The sequence below is a fragment of the Herpailurus yagouaroundi genome, unplaced genomic scaffold (genome assembly GCF_014898765.1).
Source record: "Herpailurus yagouaroundi ecotype Mexico unplaced genomic scaffold, PumYag 166, whole genome shotgun sequence".
Lineage (NCBI taxonomy): Eukaryota > Metazoa > Chordata > Mammalia > Carnivora > Felidae > Herpailurus > Herpailurus yagouaroundi.
Genome location: NW_024412407.1, coordinates 14,003,239 through 14,029,597, shown reverse-complemented (window position 1 = coordinate 14,029,597; position 26,359 = coordinate 14,003,239). Strand labels below are relative to the sequence as shown.

At 39.7% G+C, this 26,359-nt stretch overlaps 1 protein-coding gene across 1 annotated transcript in view; it reads right to left on the bottom strand.

Annotated features, from left to right (window-relative positions):
• SLC2A13 (solute carrier family 2 member 13) overlaps nucleotides 1–26,359 on the bottom strand; it is a 392,282-nt gene that overhangs the window by 365,202 nt on the left and 721 nt on the right. Inside the window, exon 2 of the mRNA XM_040489036.1 lies at nucleotides 26,046–26,359. Within this exon, the coding sequence (XP_040344970.1) occupies nucleotides 26,046–26,359 (314 nt within the window). The remainder of the gene's footprint in view (nucleotides 1–26,045) is intronic.

The following is a 26,359-nucleotide window of genomic DNA, read 5'->3' as shown; positions in this document are numbered from 1 at the left end:
ATTTTAGCTGTTGTCATAGGTATGTAGCGGTATCCAGTGTGGCTTTAATTTGCCATTCTCAAATAATGATATTGAACATCTTTTAAAGATTAATAGCGATTTTTTAGGGCAGTTTTAGGCTTACTGAAACTGGGCAGAAAGTACAGCATTCCCTTATGCCCTAGCACCTCCCATCTATTAACAGATTAGTGTGGTATATTTGATACAATTGATATGCCAATATTTATACACTATTACTGACTAAAGTTTACATATAGTTACATAGGGTTCACTTTTTGTGTTGTATATTCTGAGTTTTTGCAAATGTACAATGATATGCAACCACCACTAGAAGAAGCACACAGCACAGTTTCACAGCCCTGAAAATGTCCTGTGCCCCACCTCTTCATTCCTCCCTTTTTCCTTCCCCCAAAACTCCTGGCAACCACTAACCATTTTACTATACCCAAAGCTTTGGCTTTTCTAGATGTTATACAGTTGGAGTCATACAGTATATATATAGCCTTTTCAGATTGGATTCATTCACTCAGTAATATCCATTTCAGGTTCCTCCAGGGTTTTTTGTTTTGTTTTGTTTTGTTTGTTTGTTTGTTTTGTTTTTATAGCTTGATAGCTCATTTCTTTTTAGCACTGAATAACATCTTTGGATTATATGGATGTACCAGTTTATCCATTCACTTATTGAAGGAAACCTGGAAATTTTCCATGTTTTGAACCTACTTTATCCCATATTAACAAACACTCAATTTTCTTTTACTTAGTGTTAGCATGGTATTATATTTTCTCATCCTTTTAGCTTCTAACATGTCTTTACTACTATATTTAAAGTCACTTTCTGGTAAAAAGTATACATTAGGCTTTTTGTTTTTATTATTTTTTTTTAACGTTTATTTATTTTTGAGACAGAGAGAGACAAAGCATGAACGGGGGAGGGTCAGAGAGAGGGAGACACAGAATCTGAAACAGGCTCCAGGCTCTGAGCCGTCAGCACAGAGCCCGAAGCGGGGCTCGAACTCACGGACCGCGAGATCATGACCCGAGCCGAAGTCGGCCGCTTAACCGACTGAGCCACCCAGGTGCCCCAGGCTTTTTGTTTTTAAATCAATCTAATAATCTGTGTCTTTTAATTGCTGTGTGTAGACCATTTATGTTTCACATAATTATTTAATTGATACATTATTTGTTTTCTGCTTGTACCCTTTGCTTTTTGTTCTTCTGTTCCTCTTTACCGACTTGTTTTGGACTTTTTAAATATTTCCAATATTCTATTTATGTATTAGGCCATTTGGCAGTCACTTTGTATTAACTATCTAGTGCTTGCTCTAGAGATTACAACATACATCTCCAACTTGCAGTGGTAAAATATTCTACTTAGAATATTGGGTTATTATCTACCTAGAATATTCTACCACTTTCAGTGAAATACACACTGCTCACAATAAAGATCCCTTTACCTCTCCCTTTGGTATAGATGTCACATGTAATACATCTACACGCACTGAAAAACCATTAGACACGTTCAAAAATAATGCCTTCAACATCATACATATATTAAAGAACTGTAGAGGAGAAAAAGACTATTATAGTTATTTCAATGCAACTATTTGTTGTTCTTCATTCCTGAGGTTCTAAGATTCCTTTCGGTATCCCCGAGTATTCCCCTGAGTATGAAAAAAATTTCCTTTAGTATTGTAGAGCAGAGTGGCTAGCAACAAATACTCATAGTTTTCCTTTACTGAGAATGCCCTTCTTTGCCTTCGTTGCTAAAAGAGATACAAAATTCTGGGTCAATATATTTTCCCCCCTTTTTTCCAGCACATTAAAGGTTTTCTTCCACTCTCTTCTACCCTCCATGACTTCAGACAAAAAACTGACAATCATTTGTCATTGGTCCCTGTGGATACTATGTTTTTTTTTTTCTCACCACTTTCAAGTTTTTTTATCTTTGATTTTCAACAGTTTTATTATAATGCATCTAAGCATGGTTTTCTTTGAATTGATACTGCTTGCAGTTCATCGAATTTCTTAAATCTCTAAGTTTATGTCTTCCGCCAAATTTAAGTTTTTAGTCATTATTTCTTCAATTGTATTTTTAGCCAACTCTTTCCTCCTCTCCTGGAATTCAAATGCCACAAACTTTAGACTCTCTAACATTGTACCATAAGTTCCTAAGGCTTTCGTTCTTTTTAATTTTCTTTTCTTCTGGATAATTTCTATTGTTTGAATAATTTCTATTGATCTATCTTAAATTCACTCACTCTTCTGTTATTTTCCCTTCTTCTCTCAAGCCCATCCAAATTTTTTTTAATTTTAGATATTGTATTTTCAGTTTAAAAATATCCATTTGATTCTTTTTTAAAGTTTCTATTACTCTGCTGAGAACTTCTACCTTTTCATTCACGTCAAAACCTTTACCTCTTGATCATAGTGACAAAAGCTACTTTAAATTCTTTGTCCGATAAAACCATTATTTGGATCATCCCACAGTGACAGCATCTGTTAATTTTTCCTTTGAGAACTGGTCAGATTTTCCGGGTTCTCTGCATGTCAAGTAATTTGGGTAATAGTCCAGAAATGTTGAATACTATGTTGTGAGTCTCTAAGTCCTGTCAAAATCCGTTAGCAAGTGTTGATTATTGTTTGTTTAAGCAACCAACCTAGTTAAGACTCAGGACACAAATTCTGTCCTGCCTTCTGTAGGAGATAATTGTCAATTAGGTTTTCATGGTCTGTGTCACCTGGGTTCTTTAGGGGACAGTCTGGAACTTGAACGGTTTACCCTATGGTTCAGTTCTCAAAACCTTGCTAAGCCACTACATGTTTCCTCTATGCATGTGCATCTTAGGAGTGAGCTTGGGACTTGTATCAATTTATGCACACTTTAGGGGATCAGCTTTTTCTGTTCTCTCTAGCTCCCAGGGTCCCCTTTACCCAACCTACTGTCCAGAAGTTCAGGATTTCTTTCAGAACTTTAATGTTCTACACTGTCCTGCTGTTCCACTGATTTGGGACCACCCTTGGGACAAAGTGGCAAGAGAAAGGAAAGAAAAATAACAGCGATGCCTCCACGTGCTGTCTAGACACCAGGAACCTCTTTCCTGGTTCCTTTATACAGAGAGTGAGCTCTATCTGAGCATATCTTGTGCCTACACCCTTACCACCACTACTGCAGCAATGCAGTATTGCAACTGGGGCTGGCCTGAAAGTAGGGTCAGAAGGGAAAAGAGGGGGAAAAAATGGGGAGGGTGTCCTTTCATACCTATAGCTCACAGCAAGTCCTTTGTCTCAGTCCTCAGGCTAGAAAGAAAAGATTTCTCCTGGAGTTTCTTCAATATTGGTGTTTACTGAACCACAGCCCCTCCACAAGTCAAAGCCAAGAGAAAAAGCAAACAGTAAATCATTGCCGTATCAGTTAGTGTTCAAATTTTGGCTTACCTCCCTAACCTACCTGCCATCATTTACTTTTCAGAATACTCAGCGACATTCTGCATTATTTCCAGAATTTTTAGCTATACTCAGTGCAGAGACAAGATGTAAAAGGACTTACCTGCTTGCTCCATTTTAACCAGCACTACACAGCACTCTTCCCATTTTAAAATGCAATGGTTTTCCTTTATAGCATTTGGTATAGTTACAAATATGGGTTGAGAGCCAGTAAAAGGCATTCCAATAATATCACTAACAATTAAGTGCTCGGAATACTGGATATTGCACCAGATGCTCTTTAAGTAATATAGTTAAACATTTCTAATTAAAGATGAAGTGCACATCTGTCAAGGTAACAGCAAAACACTGATCTATTCTAAGATACTATAAAAATAATCAACAGGAAACTCTAGACTTGGTTCATGCTTCCTTCTCCATCATTAATACTTAACAAATACTTCAAACTACTGGCACCAGGCTCTCAAGTACTGACCAGTGTGCTCTCTACCCAGCAATAACTACTTGGAAACCGTGTCAGTTGGCTCAGACTCGTGTGGCCTATGAAAACACAAAGCCACTTTTCAATGCAACAGTTTTCCATTAAAAAACACATTCAAAGAGTGTACTCTTCAGCTTCAACAAGATGCCTTAAATAACAAGAAACACACAAATAGCTAGCAAGGCAAGTCTGCTCACAGGGCTGGCTCAAATAACAAAATTCAAACCAAGTCAGGTCATTTGATTGAAGAGCTACCCAGAACTGAGCACCAACTCCCAACGGAGGAAAACAACAGCCTATTAAAACTTAAAATGTTAGGATGAATGTAAAAAGATACACTACAGGATAGCACTGGACTTCAAACTGCATATTTATAATGAACTCAGGTTATCTATTTAGCAGCTTATAATTTTATGCGACTAGGATTGAGCTCTCTCTTCTCTCCAGGCCTGACACATGTTTTTACGTCCATTTCACACTGAGGAAGGGGCCTGAGTAGGCGGGAGATAAAAATCTCAGTCAGTACTCCTTGTTGTTTCCTTTTACCTGGCCAATTAGGTACCTCTGTTAAAGAAAAACTTTATCCAGAATCTAACACAACTCACTTGCTTCACAGAAGGGAAAACAGGCTCAGAGGGGTCAAGTGACCCGTCCAGAATCATGTTTAAATAAACATGTGTTTAAGTAAAACACAAAAGCAAGTCCATAACGCAGGATTTCTAATTTCCCACCCCAAAGTCCTTCCACTAGTCCGAGCTGCCTCCTCAACAGAGGCAAAAACTGGGAGAGTCCTGAAGAGACGGCCCCTGGGCGGTGCTGGTCCAGTGCCAACAACACATGCCCCGGCAGTCAAGATGCAAGTGGCCTAGGAAGGTGATTTTCAAAAATCTCCTTGTTCCCACCTCATCACCTTCCGGAAAAACAGCTTGGTTCAAATCCATTTATATAAGTAAACAAGAGCAAACACGTGTTGCCATAAACCCAAATGCGGTCTCTTCCTTCAGGGCCACTTGTTTTCTTAACTGGCAGCTACTGGGAACTGGGAACAAGGAAGCCCAAGCTGAGAAACAGGACAGGCCCTCAAAGGAGACACGACCTGTCTGGTCTCATGTTTCATCCCTCTGGGTAAGAAAGACTTTAGTCTTCCCCACTGGCTAAAAACACCACAGGCTTTTTCTTATTGCATCAACAGCAGAAGGTATTCCAGACAATTCAGTCTTAAAAGCTAAATTGTTAGAAGCTAAGAGGAAGAAACAATAGATGCCGTGTTGTTTCTTGTCCACAAGCAGGAAGACCTGTCAGAAGAATGAGGCATCGGAAAGTGCCAGAACCCAACTGATGGGCGGTGTGATTAGGTGTTAACTCTACAGCCAAGGACAGATCCTGGTTTATTCCCTTGACCTAACACTGCAGTACATTTGAGAAGAAATCTCCAAATTGAGGGAATGACCTGTCAGGCTAGACTTCTCACAGGCAGTTACCAAAGGTCAGTCCTGGGACTTAAGTTTCACTGTCTCATCCCAAGAGGCATAATTAGGCCTGGAGATAGGACATCACAACCAATTCTAGAAATGCAGTGCCTCCCAACCGCTGCCTTCCCTCTAACAGAATATGGAGAATATGTACCCAATGCTCAGACTGATCTCATCAGATACCAGGCTGTTTGCTCTGGTTGCCAGCAGTGGGCGTGCACACACACACACACACACACACACACACACACACCCTCTTCGACCTTCTACACCCTCACTACCACCTTTGGCTGTGGTTCCATTCAGAAAGGACCCCTCAAAGACACAAAGGCAAACAGTAAATGACTTTGTTTAAATAAAGGCCTTCTGATCATCAGTTCTAAGACTCTGAAACCACTCTCAGGAGTGTAACTTGAGTTTTACTTGAGTGTAACAGGTCTATAGTACCTACTAAACCCCTTATCCTCCCTTTCCTTCTTTCCCAGTCTTCAGAACTCAAATGGCCATACCGGTGGTTTCATAATACTTTAGAATATCAGAACAATTAACCTATAAATTAGAAAAAAAAACTTTTTATATCCATGTGGCCTTAAAACCACCTTTTTCCCTAAAAGAAAGTTCACTCTAGGAGAAAAATTTCCATACATTTGTCTTTCCTTCTGTTCTTTCTCCTTCCAATGCTCTCATTCATTTATTCTATAAGCATTTACTAAATGTCTATTATGTGCCAGGACCAGTGATAGATCCTGAGATGGATACAGAAATAATAAAACAATGACCCTGTCCTTAGGGACCTCGTATCTCATAAGTGAACAGAGTAAGCTAACACTAGTAGACATTTATATATACCAGGTACCCTCACGTAATGCTTCGTAATTTAATGCTTGTAAACCCACTATGAATGCGTCAATATTTTCCCTGTAATTAAAGCTGAGAAACCTAGGGCTCAGAGGGGCCAGTAATTTATATCAGTTCATGAAATAATTTACATTACAATCAGTATATATATATATATATATATATATATATCCTTTACACTATTCCACTGAGGCTGAACATAATAGATACATTAAAATTAAAATGCAGTAATGATAATAACTAACATTTACTATACGTTTACTATCTGCCAGGTACTGTCATAAGAGATTTGTACACTTTGTCTCATTGACTTTTCTTTAAAATGTCTATTTAATTTTGAGAGAGAGGGTGAGAGCATGAGCAGGGGAGGGACCGAGAGACAGGGAGAGAGAGAATCCAAAGCAGGATCTGCACTGTCAGCAGGACTTGAATCTACGAACCGGGAGATCATGATCTGAGCAGAAATCAAGAGTTGGACCTTTAACCCACTGAGCCACTCAGGTGCCCCTCATTTACTTTTCAAGCCAACTCTGTATGAAAAGTGTTCTTGTCACCATCTTGAAGCAGCATGGTGCAGTGGTTAAGGGACCAGACTCTGGGGTTAATATAAAACACTGGGTTTGAATCTCACCTCCACAACTTTTCGGGTATATGTTCTTCAGTAAGTTATTTAATCTCCCTGTGCCTAAGCTCCCATTTGTGAAATGAAAAATAACATTAATGTATGGTATGAAGATTAAATGAGTTAATACATTAGAATGCAATGCCTAGGGAAAGAAATGTATTTCAAAAAGAAGAAAGAGCTCAATTTGGATGAATCAGAAGATGACATGATTCCACTTACATGAGGTATCTAATATAGTCAAATACATGGAAGTAGAAAGTAAAATTGTGGTTGCCAAGGGTTGAGGGGAGGGGGAGACGGGGAGCTGCTCCTCACCGGGCATAAAGTTTCAGGTATGCACAGTGAGGAAGTTCTAGAACTCTGACATACAACACTACACATTTAGTTATCAATACTACCCCATACACTTAAAATTTTAAGACAGCAGATCTCATGTTAAGTGCTTTTACCACAATAAAGTTTTGTGGATTTTTTGTTTATTTTATAAAGAGAAAGCGCAGGGGGAGAGAAGAAGAGGAGGTGAGGGGAAAGGGAGGTGGAGAGAGGGAGGAGAGATGGGGGCAGGGGAGAGAGAGAGAGACACAGAGAGAGAATCTCTTAAGCAGGTTTCACAGGCTTCATGCTCACTGCAGAGTCCGACATGGGACTCGATCCCACAGCCTTAGGATTGTGACCTGACCCACAATCAAGAGTCAAATGCTCAACAGACTGAGCCCCCAGGTGCCCCTAAAGTTTTAAAAATAAAAATTAGGCAGAAAGAATATTACAACCTCTTCCTTACCAAGTTTTTTCTTGCACTGTACTTTACTAAATTTTTGTATAAATGAAGGGGAAAAGGGAGGAGGGAAAAAGCCCCTCATTTTTTAATGGCCTGAAATTATGTTTAATCTATTAAGTAAAAAACAAAAAAAAAATAACATTTCTTTTTGGACATGAAGCACAAAAGGGGTACAGTTAAAAATAATGAGTCCCAAAGTACAGGCAGTTCTTACTCAAAACACACATACAAACCTGCTTTGCAGGACTTCAAATACCAAAACTGAAAAGGAAGGCATTTAAACACTGCCTTCACCAAACCACCTTATTTTAAAACTGTTATCTTTCTGACCTCCACATCACACAATAAAAGGAATTACAGAAGGAATTGCACCTGACTAGTCATCCCACTGTTTGGGGAGAAAAATCACAGATTCTTCAGAATACCTTTGAAAACCCAACAATCAGCAAAGGCTGCCTTTTAAGGTAAGTCTTACCAAAACAGCAGTTCACGATGGGTGGGATTTGGGGGGTGTTAACCTGTCTGGAGAAGAGCGAGGGGCCTTTGTCTTGAAGTAGTGTAGACACAGCAAATATACTACACTGAAGAAATCCTAACAGTGTTTTTACTCACACTTTAAGATTGAGAAACAGCAATCTTTTTTTTTTTTATTAAAAAATAAAAACACCAGAGTGTGTTGAAGGTTGGGAAGGTAGATAAAGATGAGAGGATAAGGAGAGAGACGGGAACCTAAGCTCCAGGAAAGCCATGTGACAAAACTGGCTTTTTTTTTTTTTTTTACAAGAATTCCTTTGGTGAAATATTTTTTAACAACAGCAAAGTGAAGATGCATGTTTATCCTAGCATCTTCATAAAATGTGTACTATGGTGCCAGCACCTACTGGTTTTGAGAGTCTAATTAATCTCTGAATATCCAATCTAAATAACTCAATTACAACTAGAGTAAGTGTGAAATAATTTCTAGTTTCCAGAAATTGGTAAATTTACCAAAAAAGTGCTTAGGAGCACATTATTTGCAAGTCAATCACTTCAAGAATACTACATAACGTTTTCTTGAAAGGATTCAGGTAAGTGGCAGAATCAATCACTTAAAGAGAACTGAGGCACTCTAGAGAGGGTGCCAGAGACATGTGGCTTCCAGAGTTGCCTTGTTCATGTTTTACGAACATAAAAAAAGTCCTTGATTTCATAAAGAGACTCAAACTAAATTCGAGGAAAGTAAATTTAACAATTTAAAAGGAGCTAAAGGTAATAAAATGACTCGGGCATTGTCAGTGAATCAAACCAACACTTACTAAATAAACACTAATAGGAAGTTACAAAGGACACTGCCCCTACCCCCTTTGGTAGTTTGCAACATTGAGTATCTCAGCTGATTTATTCCATTTCAGAGGACAAGTTCCCCTGTAGCTTTGATAAAACCATTTCTCCACTGTAATCACTGAAGAAGCCCTTCATATTTTGGATTTCTCCTTCACTCCTGGACAGGTGTCTCCGTGCCATATGTAGACTGTCCACTTATAAAAACTGGATATTCACTGGAGGAGTCTGTCTCAGTATTGCCCAGGTCTAAGCGTGGGTTAAAAGAAATAATGCAAGCATATCTAAAATGTAAAAGGTAAACATCGTACACATATTACCAGTTACTTATTTTCTTGATTTTCAAGAGCCTTCTAGTATCTTGAAGATATTTTGAGTATTGTCTCTGTTAGCAAGCATAACAGCCACTTAGTTTGCTCTGGCCTCCCCAGATTTGATAAATATGGAGCATTTAGGACTGAGCTGTGGGTTGCACCGACTGGAGACCTCCCTCTGGGCATACTCTTCAACCCTGACAGAGCATCCAACCAAGTCATATCCTTTCTTCTCTGCAAGATTTCAGAGACTACTTTGGTCATTATCCTCCATGGAAACACTATGTTGTTTTTCTGTTTTGTTTTGTTTACCACCTAGTACAAAGTAAATATTCTATTAAATAAGTTAAACGGGGGGTAGCTGGGTGGCTCAGTCGGTTAAGCGTCCAACTTCAGCTCAGGTCATGATCTCATGGTTTGTAGGTTCAAGCCCCACATTGGGCTCTGTACTGACAGCTCACAGCCTGGAGCCTGCTTTGGATTCAGTGTCTCCCTCTCTCTGCCCCTCCCCCACTCACATTCGTTTTCTCTCTCTCTCTCTCTCTCTCTCTCAAAAATGAACATTAAAAAAATTTTAAATATGTTAAATGAAAGAAGAATGTGTCAGATTCCTTACCTGAAGAATTTCCCTAATCTACCAACCCAGGAATTCGTTCAAAGAAAAAACATGAGGTTAGTTTAATAAGACATATTCCTGGTGAACCCCAAAAAGCTCTTAGTAAACATCACACTCTTTTCTAAATGCTTCCAAATCTTCACTGTAATTATATTTTATAATTTTCTAGCAATGATAATGTTGATCTCTAATTCCTAGAATTCATTCCCTTTTGAACAATTAAGGCACCATTTGCCTGTAAGTCTTATATCTGGATACCTCATCTTCATGACCACTCAGTAATAAAAAGAAAATTGTGACAATAGCCTTGCATTCACATCTCCAAATTCCTTTAATCCAAGTTGGATTAAGTCTGCTAGTGATTCACTTAAAGTAAGTAAATTTAACTATTAATCACAGTAGCAGCTATGTATATGCAAAGCTTTAATGCTTATTAATAACTATTACTCTGGATGCTTAATACATATAAATGCATATTTGAAAATGGGTGTTATATTTAGAAAAATATTATTTTGAAAATGCTCCAGAACAGAACGATCTCTTACACAGATGAAGATTAATAAATGTTTGTGTAAATACGAAGTGAGTATCACAAAACTATGTGTTTCTTTTCCAACATTCATGTTTTTCTCTATCAGGTTAAAAACTCATTTTTAAAAATCGAGTTCTTCCCCAATTCTCAACATCTGTTCTTTCACAATAACAACCTTTACATCTGTAGCTATTTTATATTACCTTATAAAAACGCAAACCAAGTTACTGCCACACAATCCTTACTAAGACATTCTTGGTAAAGATGTATACATATAGAAACTTTGTATTATATAAAATAAGATCCCTGGGGCGCCTTGGTGGCTCAGTTGGTTAAGTGTCTAACTTCTACTCAGGTCCTGATCTCACAGTTTGTGAGTTCAAGCCCTGCATCAGGATCTCTTCTGTCAGCAAAGAGCCTGCTTCATGCTCCAGATCCTTTGTTCTCTCTCTCTCAAAATAAATAAACAAGCTTTAAAAAAAAAAAAAAGATCCCTTAATTTCACTTTATGTATCATACTTTGTGCAGTAACTATTGACAAGATGTATTCATTCATGAGTATCATTAGATTCTTTAAAGTTTACTTATGCTGACGTTATTAAAGTATCACTTATTTAATCCTATTTACTTCACAGAAGGAGGTGGAAACAGCATATAAAAATAACAGCATATCGGGGCGCCTGGGTGGCGCAGTCGGTTAAGCGTCCGACTTCAGCCAGGTCACGATCTCGCGGTCCGTGAGTTCGAGCCCCGCGTCGGGCTCTGGGCTGATGGCTCGGAGCCTGGAGCCTGTTTCCGATTCTGTGTCTCCCTCTCTCTCTCTGCCCCTCCCCTGTTCATGCTCTGTCTCTCTCTGTCGCAAAAATAAATAAACGTTGAAAAAAAAAAAAAAAAATAACAGCATATTATTACGATCTTGCGTTGGGTTTTGTATACCAGAAAATAGCCTGAACTTCCACTGAAGTTTAAACTGGCCACCTACTGACATCAAAGAATAAGGACATGTCATAAATCTGATGGAGTAAATTCCATGTCTTTGTATTTCAAGGTTAAAATCACCTATGAAAATTTCATAATCTCTCTCTATTTAACCAGGAACTATGGATGTGAAACTACATAACTCATCCATTTGTACTTATAACATGCAAATTATAGCTCTACAGAAGGTTTTCCTTACTAACATGCCAGGAAAACTTATTCAGTAGAGTCTGGTTTTGCTCACCAATGCAAGATGTTGATGTCTGTCTACAAGAGAGATAAAATGGGAGGAAAAATTCCTATCACTTAATCAACACAGGTACCAGCAGTCTATCAGGCACTGGGCTAGACCACAGGGATTTAAAAAAAAAAAAAAAAAAAAAAAGGCGGGGGGAGGCAAAAGACATGGCTTCTGCACCTTTAAAACTTACAGAATGGTAGAGAACACAGCTATATGAAAACACAATTACAACAAGAACATTAAAGCTAATACTTATTAAGCCTTTATTAAGTACTAGGAACTATACGAAGCTTTTAACACAAAGTACTTACTACCAAGTGACCCACATGAAAACCCTACGAAGTTCTTTGTGAAGTCTGACTTACTAGCTCCAGGCAGACTTCATCTGTATGACTATGCCTTGTGTATTTTTCTATAGAAAAATACGCAACACAATGATAAACAAATACCATACATGTTAATAGCTAGTAGAAAGAAAGGCGTAAGAAAGCATGTCTGGGCTAACAAGGATGGTTTCACAGGCATTAAAAGTTCAAGGGGTTTACAAACTTACAAGTCTCATAGAATGGTAAACTGGAAAATCTGGCTTAAGCCAGGTGTTCGTAGCATAAATTGATATTTTAATTGTTATCACAGTTTGGACTAGTGATCATGCCATTTCATTGCTATGAAGAATTATAGGTTGGCTTCACTTGAAACATAACCTCACTTTTCATATCCAGAATTAAATCTAAATAATTTAAGGATCAGAGCAAACTCAAGATCATGATACTTACTTTTCAAATTCCATACATTTAATACCATCTTTTAAAACGTATCACATAATACACTTACATATATGTTTTGTCCTTTAAATTTACAACCAGATCCATAACAGAACACACAGTGGCTTTTATATTTTTAATCTTAAACTATCGGGATTTAACTACTTAATGAATTCTCTTACAGAATATGCAATGTGGATTGAGTACTGAGAACAAGATGAGATTCCAAATTCCATATATAGCATGCTCCAGGAGAAAGATTCACTGAATTTTGAAAACTGAAATCAGAGATGACCTGGAGGTCAGGAAAAATTGATCAGGCCTCTTTATAGTTGGGGTGAAACCGAACTCTCCAAGCCCGTCCCACCTTGCTTTAATTCCAAGTTCAAATACAAACATGCAACTACTGAATCATAATAGTTCCCTCTGCCCACAAACCTCTCTGCCAGGAAAGAACAGACATTAGAGCATCAGTAGCACGAGAGAAGGACATGTACCACGTAATAAGTTTGCACGCCAGGTGCTTCTGGCATCAGGTGTCAACGTAGTTACCTCCAAGTGCATCCATGAGAGTCTCTGATCATTTTTCAAACATGAATCAACTTCCATGTTTTGGACTTGCAAGACTGAGAAAGAGATTTGCTTTTGTCCCAGGTACTGAGAACAAGGTTAGACTTAAATGTCTTAACTGAACTTAAAATGTCTATTTTTTTCTCAAATACTTTAAAAAGTTTGAAACCACAGACATGAATCAGAAGTAACCCTAGAGAACATTTAATTAGCCCCATCCACGGCACAAATTTCCCACGTTTCTGATGCATACGTAATCCAATCTCGGCTCAAAATTTACTCACCAGAGCTACACTGCTTTTGTTTTTATCTACACATGAAACATTTACTGAATGACTGCTGTGTGTTACGAGCTACGCTATGTGCTGGTGGAATGCAACAAGCAAACCCTGCTTTCATGAAGATTACATTCTAGTGGAGAGAAACAAGCAACATAAATACCAGCTAGTAAAAAGGAACTGAGAACAACAAACCAAGGAGAAAGAAAATAGAAAGTAACAAGTAATAAAAAGTGAGAATAAAAATAGACTAGAAAGTACCAGTGGTGGGAGGCTGCAACTTTAAGACAACCATGGAAACACAAAGATGAGGGAACCATGTGGATATGTGGGGAGAACTTTCCCAGCAGAGGAAGGAGACTGTGCAAAGGGCTGGAAGGATAACTTGTGCCAGCGCCGCTTGGAGCAGGAATGAAGGAAAGTAGTAGAGAGAAAGATCAAAGAGGAGTGGGGAGAGGCAAGAATAATACAGCCTTGCAGGCCACTGGTTTTTCCCGAGCGAGCTGGGGAGCTATGGAGGGTAGCACTGTGAGCAGCACTGAGGTGGCATGATCTCATTTATATTTTACAAGAACCACTCTGCCTGTCGAGTGCAGAAAAGAAGGCAGAGGTGTCAAGGAAGAAGCAGGGTGAACAGTTAGGAGACTTGCAATGCTCCAAGTGAGAGATGTCATGTTAGATTTAGCAGTGGAAGTGATGAAAAATAGATCCTACATGCAATTAGAAGCTAGATTCAAAGATTTTCAGGCAGATTTGATGTGGGAAATGGGAGATAGTCAAGCAGGATTCTGAGGCTTTGGACTCAAACACCAAGGATGCCCTCACCTGGTACATGGAAGATAGGAGGCAAAGCAGGAAGCTAGGTGAGCAGCTGGGCTCAGGAGTTTGGAGATCAAGAAAGTGATCTGGGCTGAGATTCTAGACAGCTGTCAGCAAACACAAGGCATTCTAAGCCAGGAGCCAGGTTAAGAGCACCAAAAGGGTCAATTTTAACAGAAAACAGGAGAGCTCCAAGGAGGAGCTTGGCAAAGGTAAGAGTTCTGGAAGATGAAGGAGAATCTCAAAAAGAGACTGAGAAGGAACAGCCTAAGGAAAAAGAGGGAGAGGGTGGCGTCCTTGAAACCAAAGAAAGAACCCCAGGAAGGCATGATATACTGCGTCCAAAGCCTATGGCAGGTCAAGTAGGATTAGGACCAACAACTGTCTTTGGGATGAGCAACACAGGGCATGGTAATCTTGACAAGACCAACACTGGTCAGCTGGTAAGGGCAAAACCTGTCTGGAAAGGGGTCACAAAAGAATGAGAAGAGAAGAACTGAAGAGGAGGAATATATGCAACTGTGTCATGTAAAGAAAAGGACATAAACAAGGCAGTAACTAAAAGATGAAGTGAGGTAGAAAGGGTTTTTTTAAAGACGGCAAAACAGCAATTTGTGCCCACTTATGGGAATGATCCAGTAGAAGGGGAAACTTTATGCAATAAAAGACGGAAACAGCTGGAATAATAGCTTTAAATGGGAGAGACAGGAGCTCTCAACCACGAGTGCAAGGCTGCGCTCGGCAGGAGCACAGACAGCGCATCCGCAGGTACCGGAGGAAGGCAGGGCATCTGGCAGGTGCAGGCAGGAACATGTGAGGATGCAGAGGAGATGACGGAGTTTGTGGATGTTCTCATTCTGATTGTTTCTATTTTTCCCTGTGACAAAGTAAGCCACAAACCTTCCTGAGATATATAAAATAATAAGATCCAAGAAATGTACATCACACACCATAGGGTCTTGTTAATTCATGCAAGGAGTTAAAAGTTAGGGGAAAATACTTTTAAGCACCTTCTCATATGATTATTGATAACATCTTTGTCATTTCTCAAAAACTTCATTCCACAGAGTAAGAGACAAAAATCTCATTTGGAAAAAAAAAAAAAAAGAGACTTTGTTACCTAAGTCTTGTTACACATGTGTCTGCGTATTTTAAGAGAAATCTGAATTCCAGGTAAAGTTTTAATAATATAAAAGGAACAGTAACAAAAGTTAAAAAACTATTTTGCCACATGCTAACTATATATATACAGTGTTATGCCTTCTTTCAAACTCTACCTCCAATCACAATTTTATATATCTCAGGTGCTCATGTTTTCTTTCTAATGGCAATGTTCTACCACATTACATAATTATTTCCCAATCACTAGGCATTTGGAGGTTTCCCCCCAGTTTCCTCCCAGTTTTTTTTTCCAAATTATATATTGTACATCTATAAATACCTTCATGCAAAATGAGTTTATTTCCTTATACTATAATCCAAATGAAATTCCCAAATCAAAGAATATTAGCAGTTTACAAATGAACTCCAAAAGCACAGACCTCACCGTATTAACTTCTGCACTGCAGTGTTTAATTTGGTACTAATACATACGAGTTATTCAAAATAGGTGTGTTGAATTAATGAGCAAAAGAATGAAAAATATTAAACATGCCATGATATTATCTGGAATACGTACAGAAAATTATTCCAATTTATTTTACAACCAGAAAGGCTCTTCCTAGAGTACAACTAGTGCTGAGTTGTTTCCAACTTGCTAATTTAGTGAGTATGTTACTTTAATTTTCATATCTAATTATTAACAAGGTTTAACACTTTTCCAAGAGTATATTTACTAATTGCATTTATCTTGCTGTAAAGAGTTTACTTAATATGCTATGTGCATATTTTTTCCTTTAGTTAAACAAATGTACCACAATATTTTTCCAATCTGTCGCCTTGCTTTTAAAACCTCTAGAGGTTTAAGAAATTATACTATAATGAACCATGTCACCGATAAAGACTAGAAGAAAATCACTCCATTCCTAGTTTCTTTAAACTTGAGATTCTTAAACATCAATATTAATGAGAATATAAGATCTAAATTTCATTTACATTGTTTTTACTCATATTATTTCCTTTTCTCAACTATTTAATAATTCTTTTACCTGCTGTCTTCTCTGATTTGTTGAATACTAGACCCTTACAAATACCTGGATCTATTGCTCAAATTGTTATTCTGGTCCACTCATCTCTTTTCTGATTTTCACAATATATTATTATGTCATATAATAACATATTACACATTTGAAGTAATTTCTATCTAGTCATTCATTACTGTTCCCCCAACCTCATCACTATTCCTTCGACAATCATTTTTAAAATTCTATAAAGTATCTTACAGGGATTTAAATTACATACATGTAATTAAATTACATTAAGTACATTAAATCCATCTACTAATCTAGGAAATATCATTGTGACTATTTTAGCTTTCACAATTAAGAACTGAATGTATCATATAACGGAGAGGTAGGGCACACACAGGTGCTTGATCAGAAACCTGGATCTGAATCTCAGCACTAACAGGGCTAAGTTAGTTACCTAACCCCTTTGCACTTCCATTAATTGACCTTTGGTTAATGAGCGAATACACATAAAATGCATACACACACACGCATGAAGGATGGCCGCTGTTTCAGGGTCTACCATAGTTTGACTTTTTACTACATTTCTAATAAGCTGCCCTTAAGTGTGCATTACACCCCAGGAGATGAAAATTAGAGATTTTCGCACAGAGCGTATTCAAGGAAAAATGACAAACGGTTATTACTGTAGGTTCTCCGGGGGAGCCTGGGTGGCTCAGCCAGTTAAGCATCTGACTATTGATCTTGGCTCAGGTCATGATTCAAGAATCCAAGCCCTGCATCAGGCTCTGCACTGACAGCACAGAGCCTGCTTGGGATTCTCTCTCTCTCTCTCTGCTCCCCCCACCCCGCTTGTGCTCTCTCTCCCTCTCTCTCAAAATAAATAAAAAACATTTTAAAGAGAACTCTAGGTTCTTTGGATGAATTTTAACATCAGAAATCATTTAAGAGACAAGTATGAGAAAGAATAGTAAACTAAAAATTCTACCTATTTTCCTGACATTGAAGTGAATAAAATGAAAGATTTTAGAAGAATTCCCAAGAAGCTTGCTTTCAACAGTCATGGCAAAGGGTTTTGTGTTTTCTGCATGTTTTCCAGCCTCCCCAACTTCCTTGCAGGGGGAGGCCTGTGGGCCCTGCATGACCTCTGAGACATACATGCCACTTAACCTACAAAATCACCAACGGCCATGTTACAGTGACTTTGCTGGTCCCAAATGGTGGGAGGAGGAGTATCAGAAGCCATCTTCTTCAGGATTGTATAGTAAATATTAGAATTAGGTGGACTCAGCAGCAACTGCCTCAGGTTTCACCCTGATTTTAATTTATAATGAGGCCTGTATTTCAACAATCTTTGAAGTCCACCGTCAGATGTGTTTGCAACTCATTTTCAGTCATTATACTTTACTTTTTGAAATGAAAGGCAATTGCTAACCAACCGTTAAATGGTCAGTGTTTAGTCCTTGAATAGGATGCTCACAATTTTAGTTTCCAATTTCCTCTCTATGTTGTAGGGAATGAGTTCCTGACATGGAGTCATAAACTAAGCCCAAAAATATAAGGAAGTTTTATATGAAAGCTTCCATTACTAAAATTCTTTTTATTCCAAAGCTATTACTTTCAAGTTGTTATTAAAACTATTCATTATTTGCCTCTTGAAAGGGAGACACATCTTTTTCACTAGGAACTGAACTATTTTTTCTATAAACAGGCATATAAAATACATTATAAGACATATCTAATATCACAGCCCCAACTGGTCCCTTACCATAAGCCAAGATTATAGTCTAACAAACAGGTCACATTTTTACCACTTTCTTAGTCAACCCCTACAGCTAGCCTAGCCAAGAAAAACTGCTACTTTCTTCAATGCTTTAAATTTGTCACGCCCCCTTTCCCCCAGCAGAAAAGTATCCTTCCCTCAGACTACCTATGTTTATAACCTTCTTCGAGACCCAGCTCAAAACTTCATCTGTCTTGCTAGAAGTAAATCTTATATAATGTAAACTGAACACTTGAAAGACAGTACTGTCTCACTTTCAAATTACTCATTATGTCTTTCTTTCTGTTCAATTTATATTACAGAATTTTTACTCATCTGTTACCAGCTCTGAGCAACATTAAAATCTAACTACATAATTTTATTTCCCTTGCTTATAAAATGTTCATAAGGTGATGACAGAGATGGTTACACCTGATAACAAGAGCTACGATTTACTGAAAGCCATGTACTTACCTGCACGTGCACGAGCTCATTTACTTTCTACTACAACCTGTTTTCTAAGTGCTATCATAACACTCGTTTTAGAGATGCGAAAACTGAGGCACATGGTGGTAACGTGCCAACGGCTGCACAGCTTACAGGTGAATGTCTAACAGTGAGGCTTTACTTTGCCAGGTACTGTAAAAACAACTTACAAGATAACTCATTCAATCCTCATAACCACCCTATAAGGCAGGTATTGTCCCTATTCTTCAGGTGAGGAAACTGAAGCACAAGAATTAACACTAGCACCCAGGTAGTATGTGGCCGGCCAGGGTGTGAGCCCAGCCAGTGTGGCCCAGAGGCCTCAAGCTTCACCATGCTTCTCCACTTTCCGAATTAACAGTGCAGCAACTGAGTACGCACCTGAGGTTTCTAAGTGTTCAACTATAGCAACGTCCTGTTGAGTATTATATCCGTGCATTCCTTACCTTTACATATGTGGCCTACACCTATTTTTTTACCTACAATCTTTGGTATATTTAAGCACTTAATTTTTTTTTTTAATTTTTTTTTAACGTTTATTTGTTTTTGAGACAGAGAGACAGAGCATGAACAGGGGAGGGGCAGAGAGAGAGGGAGACACAGAATCTGAAACAGACTCCAGGCTCTGAGCTGTCAGCACAGAGCCCGACGCGGGGCTTGAACTCACGGACCATGAGATCATGACATGAGCCGAAGTCGGACGCTTAACCGACCGAGCCACCCAGGCACCCCAAGCGCTTAATATTTTTAAAGTACGGTACTAAGTGCAGTGAGAGAGTACAAACGCTATTCACACTTTATTTAGGTAACACGATGAGTTTCTGGTCTACCAGTGGAGAGGAGTCATGGTCAAAAAGACATATTGCAACAAGTTAAATGCCATGAGCATGGCTCAGAGAAAGTATCAACATTTTGCAGAGGCCTACTAAGAAAGCTTTCATGATCACGCTGGACCTGGCAGAATGAGTAAACATCCTACAGATACTTTTATTGTAGAGTTAACAACACATTACTGTGTTCTCATGTTTGTCTTTCCCCAGTAAGGTCTTTTAAGAACAGGGATTATTTTTCTCTGAGTCTCTCTAGCACTCAACAAAGTCATCACTCAGAAAATGGCTGTGGGACAAGGGGTAGAGAGAATGTAATGGAAAAGCCCATTCCAAGAAGAGATCAGAAGCTTAAAGGGAAAAGCAGAAAAGGCGTTTTTAAAATTTTAGTTGCTGTGCCACAGGCAGTATCTCTGCTGTTCAACTCCTGGGGCCCAGTTTTCACCATATTCCATATGAACACAGCCCCTCGGGGGGCGGGGGGGGGGGGGCGGGATATGGAGCCCCTGGCGTTGCACAAGTCAACAGCCCCGACTACAGGCATTGCTGTCCACAGCCCTTAGCGAGAGAAAGAAATGTCCTAACCAACTCTGCTTTTCTGACATTCCTTATGTGCCACGGCTGTACTCTTGAACTCATGTACTTTTAACTCATGTTAAAAGTGTCTATTTTAAAAGTAACATCCACATAATATCGTGGAAAATAATAATGCCAGTTTCAGAGAGAAGTGGCAGTTGTCACAGCGCAGTTGAGCACCGTCAGACTCCAAAGCCAGACTTCTTGGGCGCTAACTCAGGTTCCGCCCCTCAGGAGCTTTGTGACCATGAGAAAATCACTTCCTCTCTTTCCGTATAAACATCTGCATCTTAAAAAGAAAAAGAATATTACCTGCCTGGATTCTTATGAGGCTTCTGTGAATATACGCAAAATGTTGAGAAAAGTACCTGGCACAGAGTAAGCGCTGGACAAGGGTTAGGTGCTGTTTCCTGGGCACTGGGAGCTAAGTCGACTGCCTATTCACATTCTGCCATGAAGACTGACTTCTGAGACTCCCCCAGTGCTGGACAGAGAGATGATGAAATCAGAGACAGAAGAACGCCGGTCACATGCTGGTGACCCCCCGTGACACTGCTGTCTTGCTGTGAAGTGAAATTCTTGCCATGTGGCTTCTGACACACAGTCCAGACCGCATCATTCCTAACAGTGGTGCTATTATTTAATAAAAGGCCAAAACATACAGCATGCAGTACTCCCAACTCAAGTTTAGAAGTATCTGTAAAACTTGGCTATCAGGGAGATTACATTTTAAATGTAGAAAACACGTTTTGGGGTTTCTGGTGAGATTTTCCTCCTGACAAAGTTTTCTCCACAGAAGTGTTCCTACTATCTACTCTGAAGGTCGAAGGAAGAAGAAAGTGAAGAGAAATGAAAAGAGCTGTAGACTGGGAGGATCGCATCAAGGGACCAAGCTGGATCAGAAAATGAAAAAAATAGTCTCCTGGACTTTTCAGTAAGAAGGCAAAGACTGCTTGCTATCTGAGATCTACCAGCAGGTGCTAGACCATTAGATGTGTTAAAGCAAAGACACCAGAGTGAAGTCAGTCAACTTAGACTGTGTTCTGGCTTTGAGCTTAAAACATAGAAAGAAATGAGGATGAAAAAGAATGTTTTATACTGAAGTCACTAAACAACTCACACAACTCATGTGAACAGACTTCTGTCATCTTACTGTAACTCACTCGAGAAGGGTGTGGCCACAACACTACTAGGCAAACATAATTAGGTCATAACCCTCCCTGTAACTCTGCAATGTCAAGGCCACCGGAGAGAAAAGTGGGGAGGGACAGGAGTTACATATATAATGTGTGTGGAACAAGGAAACAGAGGAAGTGAAACAAAGTTTTACTTTAACGTGTCAGTTTCATGCTGGTAGAGACCATAAATCCAACAAAGAAATCCTGCTTTAAGAGATGAAACTGAAAGAAATGGCAACTGGTCCGGGGGCGGGGGAGGGAGGTTGGAGGGGGAGGTGAGGGAGTAGAAAAAAAAACAATTGCAAAAAAGCAAAAATAAAAGTACATCAGCTGATATTTTAAAAATCTGGTTGATTCTGACTAACCTTGCTTACCTCACAGGAAATTCTTTATTGACAGTAATCTCAGTAACGAATGAGTCTTTGATCCAACAAGACTTCACATTTGCTTTGCATCAAAGAATAAGAATTCAAAGTGCTATTTGGGGGGAAAAAAGTCATATTGTTAAAAATATTACTCAACAAGTTATGAGACCGATTCCAAGCAGCAATGTGCAGCCACAAACTGTGTTCCAGCAGAGGGAGCACTGGGACAGAGGCGACACCGGAGAAACTGATGTAGATCTAAGATCGATTCAATAACCCAGAGCTATGTAAATTAACATGTCAATTCCCAGGAAAGGTTTTGAATATTGATGAATATCTGAATATCTGTATTTCCTACACAGGCACTAAATCATTGCTTATAAGGAACAGTAGACTACATGCCAACACTGTGGAGAAAGGGCTAAATTAGACAGCCTGGTCCCAAAACCCAACTCTAGACACCAGCGAAACCAACCTGAGAAACCAAAGCAAACTCTGGTGAAAACAAAAACCTAAAATAATGCCCTACTCAAACAGGCACTCAGTAAGCTGATTTTTTTTTTTTTTGCAACTTGTAAAGAAAACAGAACCCTTAAACTAAAGCAAACACTAATACCAGATTTCTGATGCTTCTTTTACCGTGACTCATTTAATACAGATTAACTACACTCTATTGCTTGACAGCTTTATCAGGTTTCTGTTGAAGGCCCCACAGACTCTTCCCATTCCTGTAATTCCTGGCCACTTGCTATGCTTTACTCACCCTGCAGTAACCATCTCGGCAAAGGATTTCTAATACTACAAAATTCAAAGAAGCAAGAAGGTTTCGGGAAGAAAGTAAGAGTTTAAAAGTTGGGGGCTGGCGGAAGACCAGATACAAAGGATGTTTAATCTGGTTGTATCATTTCCAGCTAAAAACCTCCCATGACTGTCCCTGTATAGGCATGGCCAATTAATCCTAATCAGTCCAACCCTCCCCCCAATGAGCACCCCCATCACAACCCTTCACTCACTTTATGCTTCAAATACTGCTTTGATTGTTCTGTGCCTTTACATCTGCTGTTAATGTTACTTTAAATGCCCAGCAGAGTAATATAAAGAGCAAAAGACTCTGAGTGTTTTTTTAATCTTGACTTTGTACCGGTGACCTTGTCATTTAACTGCTGTAAACTATTTCCACATCCAGCAAAAGGGGAACCTGTGCCCCATCTATTTCAGAGTTAGAAGGATTAAATGAGATAGCATATGTAAGTAATGCAGGGTGCCTAATAGAAACCAAAGCACTAAATACATTAGTTCCTTTCCCACCTCCCTCTATATCTCCTGAACTCCTACTCACCCTTCAAACCCCAGTTTAAACGTTTCTGTAAAACCTATGTGTTCTATTTACTTCTCTCCAAAATAATCCATTGCCTAGTCTGTGTTTCCCGCTCTTAGAGAAACTTCTGTTGTATTCTAATCATTTGCCGATGATCTTTCTATTAGAGAATGAACACCTCCAGGATGAGATTTTTTTTTTTAATTAATGCCTACTCCAAATCTGACAGAATCAATAATACAGCTTACTTAGCATTTTGTGAATAAATGAATGATTTCTTTAAACTGTTAGAAACTAAAACCCTTAGATGGCCTTTCAAATATTCTGATAATACACTTTTTTAAGAAAAATCCCATTTTAAACTGGTACCCTAACAGAATGTAATTATTATTTTTTTTAACGTTTACTTATTTTTGAGACAATGCGAGAGAGAGTACAAGTGGCAGAGGGGCAGACAGAGGGAGACAGAATCTGAAGCGGGCTCCAGGCTCTAAGCTGTCAGCACAGAGCCCGATGCAGGGCTTGAACCCACCAACCCTGAGATCATGACCTGAGTCTAAGTCGGATGCTTAACCGACTGAGCCACTCAGGCACCCCTGGAATTAATTTTTTTTAATGTTTCTGCTCACTATTCATTTAATCAACAAGTGCCTCCTATAGGCTAGGAATACAGCCATGAACAAAATGAACAAAAGCTGTGTCCCCATGGGCTTTGTATTTACCACAGGTAAATCTGTGAAAGAAATTATCACTGCAAACTTGTCTGAAAAGGTATCAAAAGCCACTTTTTGTCTTATTCATCATCTACTAAGAATGAAAAGGACCAAAAAACAAAAATTAAAAAAAAATTCTCACCACACATAAAATTTAACTACTTAAAAAGAAGTAGCATGAAATTAACCCAGATTTAGTGTACTAAACAAGCAAAACTGATTTAAAGTCCCTTAAAAAAAAAATCATGTTAGGGACCCATTTCCTTGCAGCTAAAAAGAATTCTGTGACTTCTCCTTTGGGAAGTAATTTTTGTGACTTAAGGATGTTACATGTACAACATGCTCTGCATAATCCTAATTCGAAACGTGGCCTATGTCAAAGCGTTTTTATGACCTTAACATTCCTCATTTTATAAGAAAGCTTTTATGGTACTCTGTAGCAATGCTTCTATTTGAAGTGGCTTTCAGAGAAGGGAGGTGGGTCACACCAGGACCAGATCAGGACCACGTCTCAACTGGGATGCACCGTCAGGCAAGCAGCCCAAGTGCCACAGAATGAGGCTGAGGTAAGAGGTGTTACGGTTCCTGCACACAAACTCTTCCGATCTTACCTCAGGTTTAATCCTCTTTGTCGCATCCACCTCGTTCCCCAAGCAAGCCCTATGCTTTCCTTTCTTTATTCATTCCCTGGCTGAGAAGGTCCTTCACGCATCTCTGTCCAAACACTACTCATGCATCAACAATCCAATTCCAGGAGGAAGCGCTTCTTTCCAGCCTCTGTTAGGGAACTGTACCCTTTTTGAATGCATCAGCCCTCTCTCCGGGGAGACACTTTCTTATGGAGCCTCGCAAGTCCTACCTGGCTTTATTCCCACCCTGCTACTCTTACAACACAGTATTTCCAAGGGGGCCTTACACACAACAGGGGCTCAATTTTCCCAGCCGATAAAAAAGAGTACACATGATATCCAAATACGCAATACTTGCCATGCTTCATTCAAAGATCTCTGTAAAACATTATTCAGTTTCCAAATCACAAGATTCGGTCTCACTGAACATATCTTGCGACCTACAATTATGTTATCTCTAGGTCAGAAGAAACAATAAACATGGTCCAGGTGTCCCAAGCAGAGAATGCTGAGAATACTGAGGAAAGAATCCTGATCACTTGGCTTTAACCACAGGTTATTTACCGAAGGGTCCTGAAGGCACAGGTAGTTCCTCTACAGACAGGTTTCATTTCAGCTGTACTTTCTGGTCATTTGGGACCTTCATGTGCCAACTTAATATTTTACTGAGAGTCTTGCCCTGCTTCAGTAATTAACAGTACAATAAACAAAAGAAAGGTCAGCAATGAAATAGTTTGGATGTAAAGTGCAGTGAGCTGGGGTTTAGGCTCACAGTTCCTGAACGTGGAATTATATAAATGGGTCTCACTTCCTCTTAGAGACTGGAAGGAAGGGGGTGAAATACAGAATATGTCAAACAAGTGGTGAATGGACAAATCTTTAGGAGTTCTAGGTTTCAAGAGCTTTCAAGTCCCAGTCATAGGGAGAAAAAAATACTTCAACAGCACCCTAAAGGAAACAAACTGAAGTATGGGATGAAACATTTATAAAGCATCAGCAGTGTGTCTTAGAAAAATTACTAGTGAGATTTATGTCTCAACCCCCTACTTTCCCTCAAAAGTGCTTTCTAATAATACCAAGCACATTCCAAATAGCTTCCGTCTGCCAAGAACTTGCCAATTGTACCTCCCCTGCTCAGCAACCAGGGTGAAAAATCAATGCCAGGGGAACCTTAATCCTTTCATTTTTAAAGTAATTGCAAACATCTATCTTGCTGGGCATTTATCCACAGGGGGAGTGGCTCCTAAATGAATTTAATAAGTGAACATGACCTTTAATAGATAATTTGGTTCCCAACAGGAAAGCAAGAGAGGCAAAAGGGAAAAGGAGAATGGGTGGATATGGATTTAAAGGAAAAAGTAAGAAAAACAAAGAAGGAATTCACTTGGGGAAAACATGAAAGCAAGAGGTAATACAATAGTAAAAACAATAGGAGATAAAAATAATACTACATCTAAAGATAAATAACTAAATAAGGAAAGAGTAGGGGTGGCAAAGAAAAGAGTCCAGAATCACTGAATTAACTTTAGAAATTATCTTACTGGGACTTTAAGACTGATAGGTTCAGAGCTTGGAATCCTAGAAAAAGAAAGGGGCTAGCAGTAAAAAAATACAGTGAGACGCTACAGGAAGGAGACCTTCCTCTCATAAACCCTAGGGGGGGCATCAGGTAGGGCTGGATCAAGGTGATTAGTGGAATTCCTAGAAGTACTGAGATATGCAACAATCACGCGGATTCACTTGCCCGTGAGTGATTCCACGCGGGCTCAGGGGAGCCCACAGCGAACACTACCCACCTCCGCCGCCCCACAACCTTCGCGGGAGCCTTTGATGCTGGAGTAACAGACAGATGGGCTCTCAAGGAGCAAGAGAAGCGAGTATTCTCGGGACCAGCAAGCCCCGACGGGAACCCCGGAGGGGCAAAAGGCATGCAGCGACCAGGGCCAAGGACGCCCTTCCAAGAGCGCGAACTCACCGATGCCGAGCCCCACGACCAAGCGGCCGGCTAGCAGCGTCTCCTTGTTGTTCGCCGCGGCCAGCACCGCGGAACCAGCCGTGAAGAGGGCACTGGCCAGCAGGATGGCGGCGCGGCGGCCGAAGACGCCGTTGAGGGCCCCGCCGGCCAGCGCCGAGACGGCGGCCGCCCCCACCGTGCTGGACACGAGCAGCTCCTGCCACAGCGCGTCCAGGCTGAGCTGCCGCTTGAGCAGCAGCATGGCCCCCGACACCACGCCGGTGTCATAGCCGAACAGGAAGCCGCCCAGCGCCGAGAAGACGGCCACCACGTAC